This window comes from Trichechus manatus, unplaced genomic scaffold, assembly GCF_000243295.1.
Source record: "Trichechus manatus latirostris isolate Lorelei unplaced genomic scaffold, TriManLat1.0 scaffold00281, whole genome shotgun sequence".
Taxonomy (NCBI): domain Eukaryota; kingdom Metazoa; phylum Chordata; class Mammalia; order Sirenia; family Trichechidae; genus Trichechus; species Trichechus manatus.
The window spans coordinates 848,367-869,989 of record NW_004444217.1 but is presented as its reverse complement, the minus strand read 5'-3'; the positions used below and the strand labels follow the sequence as shown (position 1 = coordinate 869,989).

General features: G+C 36.4%; 1 protein-coding gene across 7 annotated transcripts in view; it reads right to left on the bottom strand.

Moving 5' to 3' along the window:
* Window positions 1-21,623, bottom strand: part of SPOCK3 (SPARC (osteonectin), cwcv and kazal like domains proteoglycan 3) — a 529,200-nt gene that overhangs the window by 40,171 nt on the left and 467,406 nt on the right. For 6 of the 7 annotated variants that reach the window (XM_004390070.1, XM_004390071.1, XM_004390073.1 and 3 more), the window contains one exon: window positions 7,749-7,868. The exons of the other annotated variant lie outside the window; for it this stretch is intronic. In XM_004390070.1, coding sequence (XP_004390127.1) covers window positions 7,749-7,868 — 120 coding nt within the window. The remainder of the gene's footprint in view (window positions 1-7,748; window positions 7,869-21,623) is intronic. 7 annotated transcript variants of the gene reach the window in all.

Sequence of the window (21,623 nt, the reverse complement as noted above, 5' to 3'; positions counted from 1 at the left end):
TTTAATTATTAGTGTATATTTAAATAATGAAAAAAATCAAGGCATATAGGTTATGATAAGCACAACATATATTTATTGGAAAAAAAAAGCCTCAAGTATGTAATTTCATGGTATAATAACAGAATTAGAGCCTAAATAGTTCTGTTATGATAGTAAAGGAAAACAATGGATGTTATAACTGGATTTATATTTTTAATCATTATAAAGCTGCAGAAAAATTAAACTAATAGATTAAAAAGTATGTGTTACTCAGGGAAAGAAAAATAGACTATTAAAGTATCACAAACTAACATACATATAAAAAGTAGATTAGTGAATTTTTAGAAGATTTTAATAGGTTGACCCTTAAGATACAACTCTGTTTATAGTTCCAAAATGGATAATTTCATATGGCTCAGTCACACATATGTATTTATGCCCTACCATGTTTGACAAGGCAGTAGTCCGTATTTTGCCCAATATTTAGAACCAGCTTTTGTTGGATTGTACTCATGGACTTTTTTTTATGCTTTTTTTTTTTTTAATTGTACTTTAGATGAAGCTTTTACCTAACAAACTAGCTTCTCATTAAACAGTTAGTACACATATTGTTTTATGACATTGGTTAACAACCCCATGACATGTCAATACTCTCCCTTCTTGACCTTGGGTTCCCTATTACCAGCTTTCCTGTCCCCTCCTGCCTTCTAGTCCTTGTCCCTGGACTGGTGTGCCCCTTTAGTCTCATTTTGTTTTATGGGCCTGTCTAATCTTTGGCTGAACAGTGAACCTCAGGAGTGACTTCATTACTGAGCTAAGAGTGTCTGGGGGCCATTCTCTGGGGGTTTCTTTAGTCTCTGTCAGACCAGTAAGTGTGGTCTTTTTTTGTGAGTTAGAATTTTGTTCTACATTTTTCTCCAGCTATGTTCGGGACCCTGTATTGTGATCCCTGTCAGAGCAGTCATTGGTGGCAGCTGGGCATCATCTAGTTGTACTGGACTCAGTCTGGTGGAGGCTGTGGTAGTTGTGGTCCATTAGTCCTTTGGACTAATCTTTTCCTCCTATCTTGTTTTCTTCATTCTCCCTTGCTCTGGAAGGGGTGAGACCAGTGGACTATCTTAGATGGCCACCCACAGGCTTTTAAGACCCCAGACACTACTCATCAAGGTAGAATATAGAACATTGTCTTCATAAACTGTGTTATGCCAATTGAGCTAGACATTCTTTAAGACCAGTACTCATGGACATTTATTGCTCTCTTTGTTCCAACAAGAAATAGCACAAATCTAAGCCTTCGTATGAAATGACTTGGAGTGCTTAATTTTTTAGATTATTTAAGGCTATAAAGGATTTACAAAGAAGACTTGTGCTAATATGCTTTCTCCACTCCCCTGTACCCTAACCAGTTCAGAGGCAGCTCAGGTTCACCTCTTGAAGTCATCCATGAAGTCAGTTCACTTTATATTAGTCCATAAGGTTAGGAAAAACAGGTATAAGTTTGAGAATTATTTTTTGATTAACTACATATTCTATTAGCAAATATTCTAATATTATATAAATCAAACTCTATTTCCAGATAGTAAAGTAAAAGTTCACCACTGTTATAAAACTCACATTAATCATTCAACTGACATTGGCTAAATAGTTCCATCAAAAGACAAAGACTTGTTCAAAGGCAATATTAAACAATAGTAAAAATTAAACAATAGATATTGGCATTTAAGCATCCATATTTACACAACCAGAAAAACATACACCTTTTTTCCCTCTCTTACATATTTTTCCCCTATCATTTCTATTTTGATATTTAAATAAAACAAACATGATACTCTATGTTGTTTTTTTTTAGCTATACATCACTTTTTCTACACTAAATTTAACGTTGCTTGATTAACTATAAGAATGTATTTTGCCTACCTAAAATGTAGCAACATTTTGTCCATGATCAACTCCAATCTATTGTCCCTCTCTCTTCCGCCAGATGGGTGTTAGAGCTTGCAGACCAATGGGTGTGGACTGGTACAGAGTGGTCTCTCACTATGGACTAAGTGAGTGCTGGAGACCAGCATGGGGACCAGGGGTGGAAAACGGGAAGTGACAAACCCTGAGAGCAGCCTGACTCAAGGAGAAACGTCAATATCTACTACCTGTTTGTCTTAGTTTCTTAGTGCCACAAGTAACAGAAACGCCACAAGTAGGTGGCTTTAATGAACAGAAATTTATTTTCTCAAGGTTTACGGGGTTGGAAGTGTGAATCCAAGGCACAGGCTCTACGGGAGGTCTTGCTCTCTCTGTAGGCTCCGGAGGAAGGTCCTTGTCCCTTTTCAGCTTCTGCTCTTGGTCCCTTGGCAATCTTCACATGGTATGGCGTCTATCTTCCCCCATCTGCGCTTGCTTTCTTCTGTGTCTAATTTGCTCTTTTTATATCTCAGAAGTAATTGACTTCCAACACACCTTGCACTTGTACCGACTCACTAACATAACAAGGAAAACCCTATTCCCAAATAGGATTACATCCACGAGTTTAGGGGTTAGGATTTACGACACGCATTCTGGGGAGACCCAATTCAATCCTTAACGCTGTAGTTGGCCCTACTGTCCATGAGTCCAAGAATTCATGAAGGGCAGACTGAGAGGCCCAGGAATGAGAATGCCACATCCAAAGCTCAGCAGGGAAGTGGTGCTTTCAGGCAAGGCCAAGGCAAAGAGACAGCTTTCCATCAAATATGGAATATTACAACGAAGGGATGTCATCAAATAGACCGGAGCCCCAATAAGGAGACAAGGAAAAACTACCACATTATCTAGAGAGACCCAGTAGTCAGAGAGAGGAAGAAAAAAATCAGTTATAGGCTGAATGAAATTAAGAAGAAGGGGTAGACAGTCTACAAATTGCATTTAAGATACACACACACACACTTGAACATTTAAGAGCACACACATAAAAAGTATGTAGAAATAATTTTTGGAGCTGAAAAACATAATTCCTAACTAAATCCTATGGATGAACTGCAGAAATAGTTTGCCACTGTTGACAAATTAGTGTCTTGGACAATCAAGGACAAGAAATATACCAAAATATAGCCAAAATCATAAAAAAAAAGACAGTGAATCAAATAAAAGGCTTACAACAGAGCCTCATATTGTTTCTTAACAGTCTGATCGTTTATACAGTAAAACTTGTGAAACTTGGAACCTGTGTGAGGCAGAAACCTGTCAGAAGGAAAATTCAAGTATTTTCCACTAAAAGGAGAGATAGAAAAGTGGTAAGACCACACCCTGTCAAAGGCGGAAAACTTTCAAGACCCAGAAAAACAAGGCAGTCCCATCGAGTTCCAGCTCCAACAGGTTTCGCTGTATTTAGATCCAGAGTTTTAGTGACTCCTTGTTAGGGAATCTCACACGTTGGACGGCGAGAGCGCTATGGGGTGTACTCACTAATATCCTGGAAGAAAAAATGCATTTTTCAAAGCACAAAAGGAAAAAGAAAAATAAAAGAATATTCCTTACTGATAAACTATTTAAAAATTAAATACCTGAGAAAAGATTAACTAAATATTAAATGAAATAAAAATAGAGATATTCTATGGCAGACAATGCAAATGAGAGGGAACAATGGTTACTAATAAATATATACACACTATATATCAATTATGTATATTATACATAAGACTTGATAGATCACCGTGATTTGGCGTTTACTCAACAGGAACTAACAACATGTATATATAAATTAAACCAAATCAAACCCACTGCCATCAAATCCATTTCAACTCATAGTGAACCTATAGGACAGAGTAGAACTGCCCCATAGGGTTTCCAAGGCTGTAAATCTTTACGGAAACAGACTGCCACATCTTTCTCCCACGGAGCAATGGGTGAGTTCCAACCGCAGACCTTGTGGTGAGCAGCCGAGGACTTTAACCATGGTGCCACCAGGGCTCCTTATGTATAAAGTACATATTATATAAATAATTCAATTTAACATGTAATTTTCATAATTAAATCTAAATAGATAAGGTTAGGTTACTTGAGGAAGTGATATATAAGTAACAGATAACTTTGGAAAAAGAGACATTTTGGAAGGGAAATTCCAGAGTCACTAAATTAGTTCAGCCAAAGCATTTGGAGAAGAAGAGAACAAAAATTTTTTTTCCAAAAACATCATTTAAGTAGAGTGGAGGGAAAGGTAAAAAGTTAGAGAGTGAATAACTTATCAGACCTCATTTTATTGTGTTGGAGGTGAGTGTTCTGGGGGATAAGAATAAGTTGGTTAGTGAAAAAGAGTGTCCCCACAGAAGAACCACTAGACATCTTCTTTTCCAATAATAGTAAAAGAACTGTGTCAGATTGTGTACACAAAGAAAGGTAATAAATAAAACACAAAAGTAGAGTATAACACATAATTCAAATGGAATGAAAAGCAACATAATTGAGACATAAAAAGTAAAGAAAAAAGAAATAACAATATAAAATATAACAATATAAAACAATATACAAAACAATACTGATTGATTAAAATCCAGTGTATCTGTCAGTGCGTTAGATGTGAATGGGCTGAATTGAATTATATCACTAAATACCTCAGACTGTCATCTTGAAATAAAAATCCAAACCTAACTGTGGATATTTACAAGAAAGACACTTAAGCTGAAGTGATCAAGAAAGACTGAAAATAAAATGTGAGTAAGGGTATCACGAAAATGTAATAAAATTGAAAGTAGGAGTGGTAAGTTACTATTAACAAAACAAAACCCTTTGCAGTGGGAATCAATTCCGACTCACAGCCACCCTATTGGACAGAGGAGAAGTTCCCCATGGGGTTCCCGAGGCTGTAATCTTTACAGAAGCTGACTGCCACATCTTTCTCCCAGGGAGTGGCTGGTGGGTTCAAACCACCAACCTTTTAGTTAGGAGCAGAGCACTTAACCGCTGTGCCACCAGAGCTCCCTAATAAAATGATAAGATGCATAATTTAATAATGCATAAAAAATATACATCTGTATATTCTCAAAAACAGAAGAGCTAAGACATAAAGCAAAAATTATCAAGGATGCCAACCTCATTAAATGTAATTTGCAGGCCAGCCATCAATGTGCCTTTTCCAGGATTAAACAGAGAACTAGATATGGTTTTGTTTTTAGCCATAAAAAAGTTTTTTCCCGCAATAATATATGTTCAAACTCACTAGAAAAAAAATAAATGCAAGTAAAATTAACAAGGATATATAAGAGAATGGAAAAAATAAATATAATGGTAATACTTTATGCTGGCACTGAGGCAGATAAAAATTCACTCTGGTGCCTTGTTGGTGGAAATTTGAAATGTCCTATGCTTTTTGCAAAGCAACATATGTTAACATTTATAATGTAAAATGCATGTGTATTTTGAAAAATTACATTGCTTGGAATATTTCTCATAGAAACGAAATCATACAAAATTGACTATAGCATTGTTTTTCATGGAGAAAAAAATGGAAACAGTAAATTATAATTCCTAGGGGAATAACTGAGTAAATTACTCCACACAATGGAGTATTTTACAGTCATAACATATTGCTTCTTTGCTTCATTAATTTATTTCACTCATTTTTATTTAGTGAATATTATGCATCAAAATTCTACTCTAGGCTCTGGGGATACAGTGGTAAATAATGATTTCTGCTTTTGCTGAGTTTGCAGTGGTCTAGTGGGGAGAGAAAACAAATTAAATAAATAAGTAGAGTATATAGTATGTTACAAACCAAAACCAAACCTGGTGCCATCGAGTCGATTCTGACTCATATCGACCCTTTAGGGCAGAGGAGAACTGCCCCATAGGGTTTCCAAACAGCGCCTAGTGGATTTGAACTGCCAACGTTTGTGGTTAGCAGCCGAGCTCGTAACCATGGTACGTTAGATAGTGATAAATACTATGGAGGAAAAATAAAGAAGAGAACAGAGACAGTATGATGCTAGAGGGTTGTTTATAAATTAAATATGATGAAGTCAGGGAAGGACTCCTTCAGCGGGTGAAAATATCAGAAGATTTGACTAAGCCAGTCATTTCTATTCTAGTCATTTGTCTTATCTCTTTTCATGAATAACTTCCTTCTGGGAATTTACTCCTCTTGGCCTCTGAATCCTCCAAGCACCATAAACAATTCTGTGGCCTGTTTTTCCTTTGCTCTCCAAAGATACTCAACTGCCAAGGATCTTGTTGGAATTAACCCACTCTCTTACTTAAGAGAGTCTCATGGCATTCATTGCAAAAAAAAAAAAAAAAGTTGGAAAGAGAAATAATGTTTCATGAATGTGTACAGTTAGCCAGGCACCGTGCCGAGCGTTCTACAAGCTTTCCTGTTGTTCATCTCCAAACGGTTAGCCTGTGCTCAAGCTCAGACCAGAAATTTGAGAGCAAGCAATAAAAATGCTCAGAAATGGGCACTAGTAGGACAGGGGGTGAATATAAATTAAATAAACAAACCGGTACCACAAAACAAATCAAAATGTAAGAGCCTAGAAGAAGCCCTGTCCTCACCCAGATATTTTTCCTTCATGAACCCAGTGGCAAATATACTTACTGTTCCTGTTAAATAAGATTATATAAAATAAAGAAAACCTGCCAAATATTAAGTCAACAATTCTGAAGAGAAACGTGAGAAACAGTCCCACAGAGTAAGGAAAATATGACATCATTCCTTTCCAAAATTAATTAAGAAACAACACCTATGCACAGACAGTACACTTTCCAAGACAATGACTATGCCTAAAGGTGATGGCTTAATTTCTCCTTGTATTAAAGGATTTAAGAACATAAATAAAATTCACGATAGGAAAAAAATTGTGATTATAGAAAACTCCTTCAGGAGAAGAAAGGAAGGCATTTTAGGAAATAGGGATTATGGAGACAGTGTCACTTTACGATGTGACTTCCTTATCAAGTGCTCTTTGAGGATTACAAGGGAGTGGACGGATCACATCACCAGGAGCAAGGAAGGTTGCTGTAACTGGAACGAACCTTGTCAGTTATGAGATACAGCTCGTAATTGCTGCCCCAATCCCTCTTCTTGCATTTTAGAGCAACCCCTTCAATCTTCAAAAGCTTCCTAAAATTTAGCCCATATTTCAACATTCAACTTATTTTTCTACAAATTAAAATAAGATGAAAAATTCGTTAAGACCATTCATATCAAGTGCTCTATTTCAATTTGTATTTCTATTTCTAAAGAGTTAGGAAAAAAAGTTTGGAGAATTATACAAATGATGAAATAATTATAAAAGAATCATACGACTCATTTTTTCATCTGTGTTTTCTGAATTTGATTTGCAGTGTGCTATCGAAAATATCCGTAACTGCTCATCCATCTCATACAGATATGGCTGGGTCGAGTGAGATTATGTCTTCAAAGCAATTACGAAAAGGCTAAAATTTTGAACTCAATAGGGTTCTCTAAAAATCTAAGTACTTCAAAATTCTTAACTTTATTTCCTGTATTGTTCTACCCTTTACCATTAAAATACTGAGAAATATTCCAACTATTTCGATTCAACTAGAAGTTAAATGCTGTCTCTGAGGAAACATTCTTTTTTTTAGCAATCCCAGTTGTTTCAAATGCTTTATTTCCTTCAAAATATTCTGGGTGTGCTGTGAAGAATTAACAATATTCTGATTTTTGTTAAGCTTATAAGTAAAGGATAAACTTTGAAGTATTTGTTTCGATTTGAGTGACTCAGTGGAAATACAATCTCACATGAAGACAAACCACGTACGAAATAGAGAAATCTTACTGCTTCTCTCAGGTCTCAGCAACGCCTTTGTCTTCTTGATCTGGCGTCCACTCTCATGAAGGGCTTTGAACCAGTCCCGCAATCTGTTTGCCACTTCCCTGAACTCCAGGTCACTACATGCTAAAAACAAAGAGGAACAACACGCATTTTGAATAATAACTTAGCAAGATGTCAACCCTATTTCTCAAATTATTCCAGTAAACTGAAAGGTAACAACAGCTAAAAGAAAAAAAATTGATACCATTAAGTAATGGTGTTTCAACTTTCTGAAACTTAAAATAGGGTGCGTCAAACATAACGACATGTAATATAATGATAACCTTTTATTTACTCAAGAAATATTATTAGAATTCTACTTTCACTCCTAACTGAAATATGACACTTGGTTCAAGATCCTTATTTTTAACATCATATGTATTAAGTGATAGTATTTTTGTACTGAATACTTCTGTTGTAGAAATGTGGTGATCCATGTGGACAAACTGAGCATTAAAAATCCAAGATGATTACTCATAAATGTATTATTGGCCATACCTACTAGAGTATGCTGTGATTTAGAATTCCACGTTCAGGTATTCAATATCTATATGAATGTTCAACCACAAATATAGACTTTTATATATTTGTAAAAGACAGAAAAGGAAGCTCTATATTATTTGATATTAGGAAAGGATGCAAAATATTTAGGAAAATACATCATATTTCTGTTATAAAAAGGTAAAGCTTTGCAAACTTTGACATTTAAAGACTAAATTACCTTCCTCTTTTTTAAAAAGAATTGTTTAAAATATTCTGCACAATAAAGGTAGCTGTGTGTGCATATATATGCATGTGTGTACATATATATACATATATATATATATACACCAAAAAACCCATTGCTATTGAGTCGATTCTGACTCATAGCAACCTATAGGGCAGAACAGAACTGCCCATAGGGTTTCCAAGGGGCAGCTGGTGGATTCGAACTGTTGTCTTTTTGGTTAGCAGATAAACACTTAACTGGTATGCCACAAGGGTCCGATAAGTGCATAATTTAACAAAGCATAGTGTTAATATAGGACTCCCTGGGTGGTACAAATGGTTAAGTGCTTGGCTACTAACCAAAAAGCTGCAGGTTTGAATCCACTCAGAGGTGCCATGGAAAAAAGACCTGGAAGTCTACTTCCAAAAGGTCACAGCCATTGAAAACGCTAACTCTGACACAAATAGGATTACCATGAGTCAATCAACTCAATGGCAACAGGTTTGAGTGTTAACACATGGTACACCAAACTGTGTAATTTACTCTCAAAATACTTTGAAAATATAAAAAACACTTACTTACATTGTTTAATGGACCATGTTACTCCAGACCTAACTTCTGAGCATGCTGCAAATGTACAATTTCCTCAACTGACAAATTTTCCTCACTAATGCTCTTCTTGTTCATTTTGTTAAAAATAATAATTTGCCCAATGCTATCATAGTATAACATTATATTTAATATAAAACTGTATTCAATATTATATATTTTATTATAATACATATTACACAATATAATATACCATGATATAATATACTGTGATATAATATAATTCAAGACAATATCCAAACCCTAAAAGTAAATAATATTCCAATGTACAAGGGTCCTCCTAATACTCAGTAAATGGATGACCCACACTAGCAACTTATTGGACATTTAAGAACAGTAGAGACATAAAAGAAGAGCCTACAATTTTCCATGGAGGAGGGTTACACATATTGTTGTATACAAAAATAGAGAATCGGAATACCTTCAGATTTTTCAACAGCAAGCTTGAAAGGCAGAAAGACAATGCAGAAATTACTTGTAATAGCCACTGAAAATTCTATACCCAGAAAAATCAGATGGGAGAGTAAGCTAAAGAAAATTTTAAACATATGAAATCCAAAAAAATTAACCACTCACATAACCTTCTCCCAGGAAGCTACTGGAAGATGTGATACACCAGAGACAAATCCAAGAAAGAGTGGGGGCTAAGTCACAGGAAATGAGAGATTTCAGGGAGAGGTACACGGAATTCCTAGGAAGATGGTAAAAGAAAATCCCTGAATGGCGGTTGCGTACCAAGGGTAGAGGCAGAGGGTAGCAGGTTTGAAGATTCCTTGGACAGTCACAGAGAAATGGACAGAGTATGCTGCTGTCTTTTCATCCAGGGAAAACAACAAGCTATAGTGAGTGCAGAGAAAACATCACTTTTACAAATAAGATTCATAGTGGCTGAAGATGAGTGATGAGGCAATAAATAGTGTGCTCCAAATATGAATATTTACCAACTAGTCTGGATTCTCTGTGTAAACGAACCCATATACTACTCTGCAGAAGAAAACAAAGATCTCCCAGAGCAAGAAGAATTCTACACATATATACACATGCTCATACACACACCAAGGGACCCTGGTGGTGCAATGATTAAGCCCTCAGCTGCTAACTGAAAAGTCGGCAGTTTGAACCTATCAGCAGCTCCACAGGAGAAAAGACCTGGCGAATTGCTCCTGTAAAAACTACAGCTTGGAAACCCTATGGGGCAATCCTACTCTGTCACATGAGGTGCTAAGAGTTGGAAAGGACTGTAAAGCACACAACAACAACATATATGGAACAGTCATCTCTCTGGAAGGTCCGTTGGAAGGCGGCGGCAAATGGTGGGCACTCGGCTGCTAACTGAGAGATTGGCAGTTTGAACCCATCCAGCTGTACCAAGGAAGAAATGCCTGGTGATCTGATTCCCTAAGAAAAGATTACAGCCAAGAAAACCATATGGAGCTCAGTCTACTCTGTAACACATGGAATCACCATGAATTAGAGTCAACTCAATGGCAACACGTTTGGTTTTGGTTTTGGTATCTTTCTGGAAGGATAAATACAAAACTGATCAGACTAATTAATTACCTTTAGGGGAACATCACATCTGGGGAAAAGTGGAGTGTAGGAGTCTTATTTTTACCATCCGTTTTTTGTTTCTTTTTTAAATTGTATGCTATATAAATGTATCAATATTCAAAATAAATCCAAAACAATAAAATCCTTTGCAAATTAGTTACAAATGTATCTACCATTTCATCTAGCAAATGCACTTAGGAAAATGACAATTTTTCTGTAATAGAAAGTTTGTTAACAACCAAACTGTCCATCAGCAGTGGTCTGGTGGTATTAATTAGATATATCCACCCAAATGAGCTATATGAATAATTAATGAATTGAAGAGACTCAGTACCAACTCATATAGAGCTATATTCAAAATACAGCTTTCGGTGAAAATCAGCAAGAAGCAGAAAAGTTTGTTTGCTATGCTTCCATTTGTATAAAAAGGGAGAAAAAATTCATTTACTTATATACATCTCAAATATTTCTGGAAATATACATAAGAGACTGAAACATCATCACCTCTTTAACAGGAACTGGGTAGTGGGAAATACAGTGGTAGGAAACTTTTCACTGCGTATACACGTAAACTTTTTTAAAATAATATTTTATTATGTTGTTGGTGAAGGTTTATACAGTAGTTTAGGTTCCTATTCAACTATTTTTACACAAGTTGTTCGATGACATTGGTTACATTCTTCACAATGCGCGAACGTTCTCATTATTTCCGTTCTGTTGTTTCATTGCCATCAATCTAGTTTCCCTGCCCCCTTATATTCTCATCTTTGTTTTAAAGTAATTGTTGACTGTTTGGTCTCATATAGGCGATTTTTTAAAGGAGCACAGTATTTATGGGTGATATTCATTACTTTTTGAGCCTATTTGTTACTAAGCTACAAGGTGACCTCAGGAGTTCGTTTCAGTTCAGTGTATGAAGAATATCTCAGGGCAATCGTATAGGGGAGTCCTCCATTCTCAACTAGTCCAGTAGGTCTGTTCGTTTTTTTGTTTTTTAAGGAATTGGCTGTTTCACATTTCTCTCTCTTTCTACCAGGATCCATCTATTGTGGGCCTGATTAGAATGACTGGAAGTGGTAGCCAGGCACCATCTAGTTCTCTTGGTCTCAGGGTAGATGAGGCCGTGGTTTGTGCAGGCTATTTGTCCTGTAAAATAGTTTTTTCTGGGGTCATTGGTTTACTTCTTTCTCTTTTGCTCCGGAAAAGTAGATACTGGTGATTGCATCTTAAATGGCTGCTCTCAAGCTTTTAAGACCGTACATACTACTCATCAAACTAGGATGTAGAACATAACTCTATGAACCATATGCCAACTGACCAAGATGTCCCACAAGACTATGGTCCTAATCCTTAAAACCCAGAAATCCAATCCTGCGAGGTGTCTGGTTATGTCTAAGCAGTATCAGTAACTGTGCTCCATACATGCCTTATTATAGATATGAATATATGTGCATACAGTCACATAGATGCATATACATATAAATATGTGTACAGCTATATATACACACAAGATACCTATACACATATATGTCTACATATATACTTACACATATTTTTGGTTGTTTTTGCTGTAGTTTCAAAGTTATATATAGGGACTTATACTTTTAAAAATTAAAACATGTGAATGCATTTCTTAATTTAGATAAACATTTAAAAATAAATTTGAATTCCCCTTTTCCTTTATCCATCTTGGAGTGCTCGTGGCACAGAGTGTAAGTATTCGGCTGCCAACCAAAATGTTGCCGCTCTTTGAAACCCCTATGGGGCAGTTCTGCTCTGTCCTATAGGGTCGCTATAAGTCGGAATCGACTCAACAGCAATGGGTTTGGTTTTATCCATCTTACATTTTTTTCAAAAACAACATCCAGCCAAAAACGCAGTTTCATTCAATAAATATCTGCTGAAAGAACAACGAAAAGATCTTGTTGAGCAAGTTGGTACAAGATATTTTACTGTGTTAGCAAATTTGAGTTTAGTAATGTAATGCTCACTATATACATATGTAATGCAACTGTGAACTTACATTACCATTTTAACTTATAACTTCAAGTAACTTATATTAAGAATAACAGTATTTTTAAATTTATCCAAATGTCAGACCTTCTATACACTTACAATGTAACACCTTACCTTAAGTTTCAATATAAGGGTATGCATTTATTATAATCAAATATTTTAGGGATAAGACTCCTGTGATATTAATAATTGCTAATGATAATAGCAGCTAATACTGCAGAAACAAACCAAACCCTTTGCCATCAAATCGATTCCGACTTACAGCGACCCTATGTACTTTACATCAACACATTTAATATTTATAACAACTCTATGAGGTATATATTACTATTGCTCCCATTTAAAAAAGGTTAGGAAACCGAGGCAAAGAGTGCTGAAGAACTTGCCGGAGATCAGAGAGATAAGTGGCAGAGCCAAGTTTTGAATCCAGAAAGTTAGACTTCAAAGTCAAGGTCTTAATCACTCTAGCAAACTAACTCAGTAATCTCAAAGGAAATTTACCAATAGCATACTCCAATTTAGAACAAGCAATTCAAGCACTGCTCCACTCAAAGCTTGTAAACTTCCATTGTATTAAGTCTTGATTATAATGAGATGATCATCATAACAGAGATGTACAATGTTAGCAAAACACATCTTTAGAACAAGCACAAAATCTCTATTAGACGTCTTGACTTTTACGTCTTCAAGTCTAATGTTTACTGTCAATTAAAAACAGATCACAGAGATCTTGAGTAATAAACTACAGGAAATGCCACTACGCATTCTACAACAGCTGATAACGGCCCAGGGTAGAGATTACTCAGTGAGACAGATTTCACTTTCCTTAATTTGTTAGAGAGGACATTATGGTACCATTATTATTATTATTTTGTAAATCATAGGGTGAACTGTCCTTGTTAAAAAAGGACATATGCAGTTTACATAATTTTGAAATATAGTTTATAGGACGGTGTTATGGTTTGAATTGTGCACACAAATATATGTGCTGAATTCTAACCCCTAGTCCTGTGGATAGAAGTCGCTAGGTGACCCCAACCGGCACTGGACTGGTAACCAAAAGGTTGGCAATTCAAACCTACCTGAGGTGCCTTGGGAAAAAGGTCTGCTTCCAAAAGACCACAGCCTTGAAAACTCAATGGAGTGTAGCTCTACTCTACACTCATGGGGTTGCCATGAGTCAGAACTGACTTGATCCCAATGGTTTGGTTTGGTTTTATACCTTTGGATATAATGTAATGTGCTATACTGTACTGTAATGTAATGTAATGTAATGACCTTCCATAAAGCGATCTAATGTTATATTAATAAGACAATATCAGTGTAGGTATGCCCTAAACCTAATCACTTCTGAGTGTAGGTGTGGAGGGAAGAGAGAGAGAGAGACAGAGCAAACAGACACAGAGACAAGCAAGCATAAACAGGGAAAGACGGATGCCACATAAAGATCACCAAGAAACTGAGGAATGCTGGAGCCACAGAAGCTGAGACAAGGATATTCCTCCAGAACCGACAGAAATACAACAGAGGGACAGTCTTCCCCTACAGCCATTGCCCTGAATTCAGACTTCTAGCCTCCTAAACTGTGAGAAAATAAAATTCTTTTCTTTAAAGGCACCCGTTTGTGGTATTTCTATTACATCAGCACTAGGAAACCAAGACAGATGGCATTCTTAGTTCACTGGTTGCCAAATCCTTCATTACAGACAAATTAGCTCCGATCCGACTAGAATACTATCACTCAGACCTCCCCCAAAGGGATTGACAGCCATCGAAAGGCCTGTTGACTACAGTACTTTTCCAGAAGAATTCAATTGCTGTCTATTCTTCACATTTTGCCATGGTTCTACTAATTGGACTTTTTCTAGAAATAATATATTGCATTTATACAGCATGAAATGCCTTTAACGAGGTTTCACATTTGATTTCAATATCAAGACTGGAAGGTTACGGAAAGAATTATTATCTTTATTTTTTATAGCTGTGGAAACTAGGACAAGGAAGTTAACGGCTGTCCTAAATTTAACAGCTGGTTATGAAGTAGAACGGTGCTTGGTACTCATTGATCTACTTAGATTTATAGCCAGGAATGGATACCAGAGTAATACATTACAATGGTGTAATAAATATGCACTTAAATTAAGTTGCATAAATGAAAACAAAATTTCAATCCAAGGTTTTTAGGTTGTGTCAAAAATTTATTAATACAATTATTATTTAGAGCATGGTGCTATGTAAAGTAAACAATGAGTAAAAAACAGCTCTGGGGAATATAAGTATATATACATTTATGTATGTTATGGATTGAACTGTGTCCCTCCAAAATATGTTGCAAATCCTAACCCCTGTATCTGTGGTTTTACTTAATTGTACTTGGATCCACAAGCAATGCTCATAGAAGCAGCAGTCAAGAAATCAAACAATGCATTGCATTGGGCAAATCTGCTGCAAAAGACGTCTCTCAAGTGTCACAAAGCAAAGATGCCACTTTGAGGACTAAGGTGCGCCTGACCCAAGCCATGGTATCTTCAATCACCTCATATGCATGTGAAAGCTGGACAATGAATAAGGAAGACCGAAGAAGAATTAATGCCTTTAAATTATGATGTTGGTGAAGAATATTGAATATACCATGGACTGCCGAAAGAGTGAACAAATCTGTCTTGGAAGAAGTACAACCAGAATGCTCCTTAGAAGCGAGGATGGCGAGACTTTGTCTCATGTACTTTGGACGTGTTATCAGGAGGGACCAGCCCCTAGAGAAGGACATCATGCTTGGTAAAGAAAGGTCGGAAAAGAGGAAGACCCTCACGAGATGGACTGACACAGTGGCTGCAACAATGAGCTCAAACAGTGGCATCACTAGGGTTGGCACCACCCAGTGTAGTAACTCATAGTGTCAACCCCGACCATGGGTCTCCTTTCATAACAGGCCATACAGAATCCTTAGTAATGGTTATCATCAATTTCAATCATAGAATAATATGTGATAAATATAGTTGTAAACTGATTAAATGTAGTATTTCTTAGATTATAGGAATGTTGTTGTTGTTGTTAGGTGCCGTTGAGTCAGTTCTGACTCATAGTGACTCTATAGGACAGAGGAGCACAGCTCCATAGGGTTTCCAAGGAGAGCTGGTGGCTTTGAACTGCTGACCTTTTGGTTAGCAGCCCAGCTCTTAACCACTGCACCACCAGGGATCCAGATTATATGAACTCTAACAACAGAATTGTTTTGTAAAATTTTTCTACATTGAATTACAACATTCTTAGTTACAACATTATTAGTAACTGAGTGAAACTTTTTTGATTTTTCTCCTTCTTTTCCTTTAATTATTACTTCATTCTCAAAAAAGTTATTGACATAGGTTCACAAATACTAATTACCACAACATTGTAGCTAAAACACCAGAAAATTTGAAATATCAACAACTACAAAAACACCGCAGCAAGGAAAACGACAGTGCGTATTTGTCCCATGTGCAGGCGAAACCATGTCATTCGAAACGTCATGGTAATTGGATAATAATGACAGCTCTGACTGGAGCATGTTAGAAGGTTCAAAAAGTAAATTAGCATAGAGTTTTGGCCTTGTCTGTATAGGTATATTGATACACGTAAGCTGGGTTTACAAAAAATGTTTCTTGTTTATTTGTTATAACTAACTACAAGGATATTTTTATAAACAATAACAAATTTCTCCAGAAACACTGCACAAAAATTTTATAGACATCATTTTGGTGTTACCCCCTCTGAGAGTGTCACCTGGTGCAGTCAGCACCCCCCTGCACCCCTCTCGTGATGCCTCTGGGCTCAAACGTAGCAATGATTGTGAGGATAACACAGGATGAGGTAGTGATTTGTTGTGTTGTACGCAGGGTCGCTGTGAGTCAGAACCGACTCCACAGCACCGACAACAACATATCCGAGGTTATAGTCCCATCTGAGAATGTGTTTTCTTTGTTATGTTAGTGAGACAGAATTAGTGTGAGGTGTGTCTTAAGTCAATCTCTTCTGAGACATGAAAGAGATTAAACAAGCAAGTGAGAGAAGCAGAGCTGGGGGAAGATAGATGCCAAGCCACACGGAGATCTCCAAGGAACCAGGAAAGAGAAGCTAAAGAAACAAGATCTTCCCCACAGAGCCTGCGTCCTGAAGTCGGCTTTCTAGCCTTCTAAACTCTGGAAAAATAAATAGCTGTTTGTTAAAGCCATACACTTGCAGTATTTGTGTTATAGCAGAACTAGATAACTAAGACATATATGTATACATATATACACACACATATGTATACACATACATATTTGACAAAATAAAACATGTAATAGAATGGGTGGAGCTAAAGCCAAAAAATTCTTTCAGAATGTAGAGCAACAACATGAAGGGAGACTAGAACGGGAGCAAATAAAAGAAAGGAGAGGTGACATGGAAGATCAGTTTAAGAAGTCCAATATCTGACTCATAGAAATTACTGAAAGAGAGGTCAAAGAAATTTAGAGCAGATAAAATTATTTTAAAATATAGAAAATAATTCCTATAACTACAGAAGGATATAGTTCTCAGAGAAAGAGGGAAACTTAAACTTTCAGATGAATGAATCACACACACACTTACACACCAAAACATTTTAAAGAACTTTTTAGAATACTCAATATAAAAACATCTTAAGAGCTTTTTGGAAGACATAAAACCACCAATCAAACAAAAACAAACAAAAAGTTACCCACAAAGGGCAACGAATCAGCTTGGCATCCCAACAATCACTAGTAAAAATTTCTGAGAAAAAATAAATTTCAATCCAGTATTTCATATTTATTCAACTATCAATCAGATAGGGTAGACAAAAGATAGTTTTGATATGCAAGAACTCAGGGATTTTGCATTCCATCCACCCATGAGAAAGCGCTACCGCAAAACTAGAGAAAATCAAGAAAAATAAAGACATGAAATTCACAAAGGGGTTCCAATCATGAAAAACTGAGAAGCTGTGCAGCACTTCTAAAGACCGATAGCTCTCAGGGAGGGACAAACTGGGTGTGCGTGTCAGGGAAAGACCATTATTTGATAGGATAGTGAAGGACTGACAGCTCGTAATAACTTGTAGTTATGATAAAGGCAGTTAAACTATGAAATGGTAGAATGTATTTAATTTAAAATTGATGCTAGTAATATCTTCCACTAAGTGACACAGACAAAAATGCATTGGTACCGATGTAAATGTAGCTCAAATTCTCGCTCTTCATTGAACCTTATTTACATAGTCTTGATATTGTAAAGGCTTTGGATATGTAACTTGACTCACCTTATAAAGAATTCACAGAAGACTTAACTATGGTTCTAGAACCTAACGTAATGTTATCAATTATACCAGTTATCACCGTAGAGATAGGAAGGTGGACGAGAAGACGCAGAATGATGCCTGGTAACTCCAATGTCCTACTGATATAAATTGAGGAGACAAGAGATACTTTCTCTGGAACTAGAAACAGAGGGTTGTTTTTTGATTTTTGTGTTTTGTTTGTGTTGCTAACATGTTCGTGTTTTTTAAATTACAGATGTGACCTGAGGAAAACTAAGAATAAGAATATAATTGTATTGGGGAATGAACTATATTCTCACTTCTCAAAACACAAAATCAAAAGTTAATCTTTGAATTTGTAAGTAGCTATTTCACAAGTGAGTTAATCATGGAGGAGGTGGGGGCTGAAAACACTGAAAAATGATGACTCTGTGGCTTCGAGGTGAGGATAAGATGTTGGGTAGGAGGGTGGGTGTTGATTTTCATTATATTCCCTTCCCTACCATTTGACTTTTTACTCCACAAATGAAAATCGGTAGCCAAGTGCCCTTATTTTCATTTCTTCCTCTCTCTCCTTCCCTTTTCCCTTCAGTAACCACTGGAGGCTAATAAATTCCCATTATGGGGATGAGTGCTAAGAGAAGGTAATTAACATTTATTGAAAATATTTAACTAAACATCGGAATATGAGCTTTTCTTAATCATCTATTAGCTTAGAGAATTTATGTAAGCATGTTCAAATCATAGTTATTCGGTGGCAAACCCGGTACTGCTAATTCTGAGCAATTTTTGTTATGCTAAAGTAGACTCTCTTGCCTACAAAAGCACAATATGAAATACCAGGAACGGGCCTGCCCAAGGACTGCACATTCACATTCCAGATTCTCAGTAGCACTCAGAGAAGATCACACACAGTGAGGCTTGCATGAGACATTTCAGTGCCTTCTATGAAGTCCAGGAAATTTAGTTTTGGAGGCCCCAACCTGCAGTATAAATTAAAAATAATATTTTCTGTACTAAACGTTTGAACCCAGTGTTAAAATTTTTCAAGTTAATTTTCTTTTGTCAAAAATTAACTCATTTAATTTAAAATTGGCAACGATTTATCTGAAATCATTTGGCCAAAAAGGACTGTTGCCAAACCAGAATTTCGAACCACATAACTCATGATATTTAATTATTTGTACCACATTAATTATTTGTACCACATTTACGTATCAACATACGTTATCAAGGAAACTGTCCGCATCTCTGTACTTTAAATTTTTGGAAGAGGTGATAGGTATTTTTATTTACTGATAGTGAGGTGTGGTTATTTTACTTTATATTCTTCACCTTATAAAGAGTCACCATTAAAGGGAAATCTTCTCTTTACCGTAAGCTCTTGAGGAAAGAAAATATAGCAAAATATGTCTAGGTACCTGGTGTATTTAATTTGTAATAGAATGGAGTCCCTTGTGTGGTGCCCAATTAATGTGCTTTGCTGCTAACTGAAAGCTTGGAGGTTTTAGTCCACTCAGAGGCACCTCAGAAGAGAAACCTGGCAATTCACTTCCGAAAGGTCACAGCCATTGACAACACTGGAGCACAATTCTACTGTGACACGCAGGGGATGAGCGCGAGTCAGAGTGGATTCAGTGGCAAGTTTTTTTTTTAAGCAAGAATAAATGATGATAAATGCTTTTAAAAACCATGTAAATCAAGCCTGAGATGGGAGCGAGTTTGCTAAACCTATTATTAGAACAAAACTTAACGAAAATCTCTCAGCTGTAAGGCACAACAGACAGTGTGGATTCTACTTCTGATTCGAACCTTCCCAGGGTATCCTCCCTGTCTGGAACTCTGTATTTATGTCTGAGCTTCCCTGTTATATGGCATCCCCACAATTAACAACACGTAGTGACAGACATCTGTTTTCGTTTGTAAATAAATTACTATTCTTAATCATTACCTTTATGTATGTTACAGTGTGAACAAATCAAGAACGTTTAACAGTAATTCATTGCTAGGTGTTTAACAGTAATTCATTGATACCTGTTAAAATGTAAGAGTCTATGAAAGCGTTTCAGACACGAAAACAATATTTATTGGTGCTGAAATACAAATAAAAATAAAAAATGAGCAATCAAAATTACATATTCAATTTAATAAGTATAAATATGTCAACTTCAGAAACAAATGCCTTAAAGATGAACTTAATTTATCCTCGATATTAATGATTCCTTGTATTTGTAATTCCAGTGCTCATAGAATAGTCCAAGGAACTTGTCTGTCAATATCAACCCCTTTAGCTCACTGCATAAACTACTATGCCCCAAAGACAAGAAAAAAGGCAATGTTTTATTCAGGTTGAAGAAGACTGTTGTTAGGTGCCCTTGAGTTGGTACCAACTCACAGTGACCCTACGTACAATAGAACGGAACAGTGTCCAATCCTTCACCATCCTCACAATCATTGTTATGCTTGAGCCCACTGTTGCAGCCACTGTGTCAATCTATCTCATTGAGGGACTTCCTGTGTTTTGCTGACCCTCTACTCCACAAAGCATGATGTCCTTCTCCAGGAACTGGTACCTTCTGATAACATGTGCAAAGTATGTGAGACGAAGTCTCACCATCCTCACTTCTAAGAAGCATTCTGGCTGTACTTTTTCCAAGACAGATTTTTTCGTTCTTCTGGTAGTCCATGGTATATCTTCAGTATTCTTCGCCAACACCATAGTTCAAAGGCATCAATTCTTCTTCAGTATTCCTTATACATTGTCGAGCTTCTGCATACATATGAGGCAACTGAAAACACCATGGCTTGGGTCAGGCACACCTTAGTCCTTAAACTGACATCTTTGCTTTTTAACACTTTAAAGAGGTCATTTGCAGCAAACTGCTTGGTGCAATGCGTTGTTTGATTTCTTGACTGCTATTTCCATGGGCATAGATTGTGGAGCCAAGTAAAATGAAACCCTTAACGATGTCAATATATTCTCCATTTATCATGATGTTGCTTATTGGTCCAATTGTGAGGATGGTTGTTTTCTTTATGTTGAGGTGTAATCCACACTGAAGGCCGTAGTCTTTGATCTTCATCAATAAGAGCTTCAAGTCCTCTTCACTTTCAGCAAGCAAGGTTGTGTCATCTGCATATTGCAGGTTGTTAATGAATCTTCCTTCAATCTTGGTGCTGTGTTCTTCTTCATATAGTCCAGTTTCTCAGAGTATTTGCTCTGCATACAGATTGAATAAGAATGGTAAAAGGATACAACCCCGACACACACCTTTCTTGACTTTAAACCACAAAGTATCCCCTTGTTCTGTCTGAATGACTGCCTCTTGGTCTATGTACAAGCTCCTCATGAGCACAATTAAGTGTTCTGGAATTCCCATTCTTTGCAATGTTATCCAAATTTGTTATGATCCACACAGTCAAAAGCCTTTGCATAGTCAATAATACACAGGTAAACATCTTTCTGGTATTCTCTGATTTCAGCCAGGATCCATTTGACATCAGTAATGATATCCCTCTTTCCACGTCCTCTTCTGAATCCAACTTGAATTTCTGGCAATTCCCTGTTGGTGTATTGCTGCAACTACTTTTGAATAATCTTCAGCAAAATTTTACTTGTGTATGATATTAATGATATTATTTGGTAATTTTCACT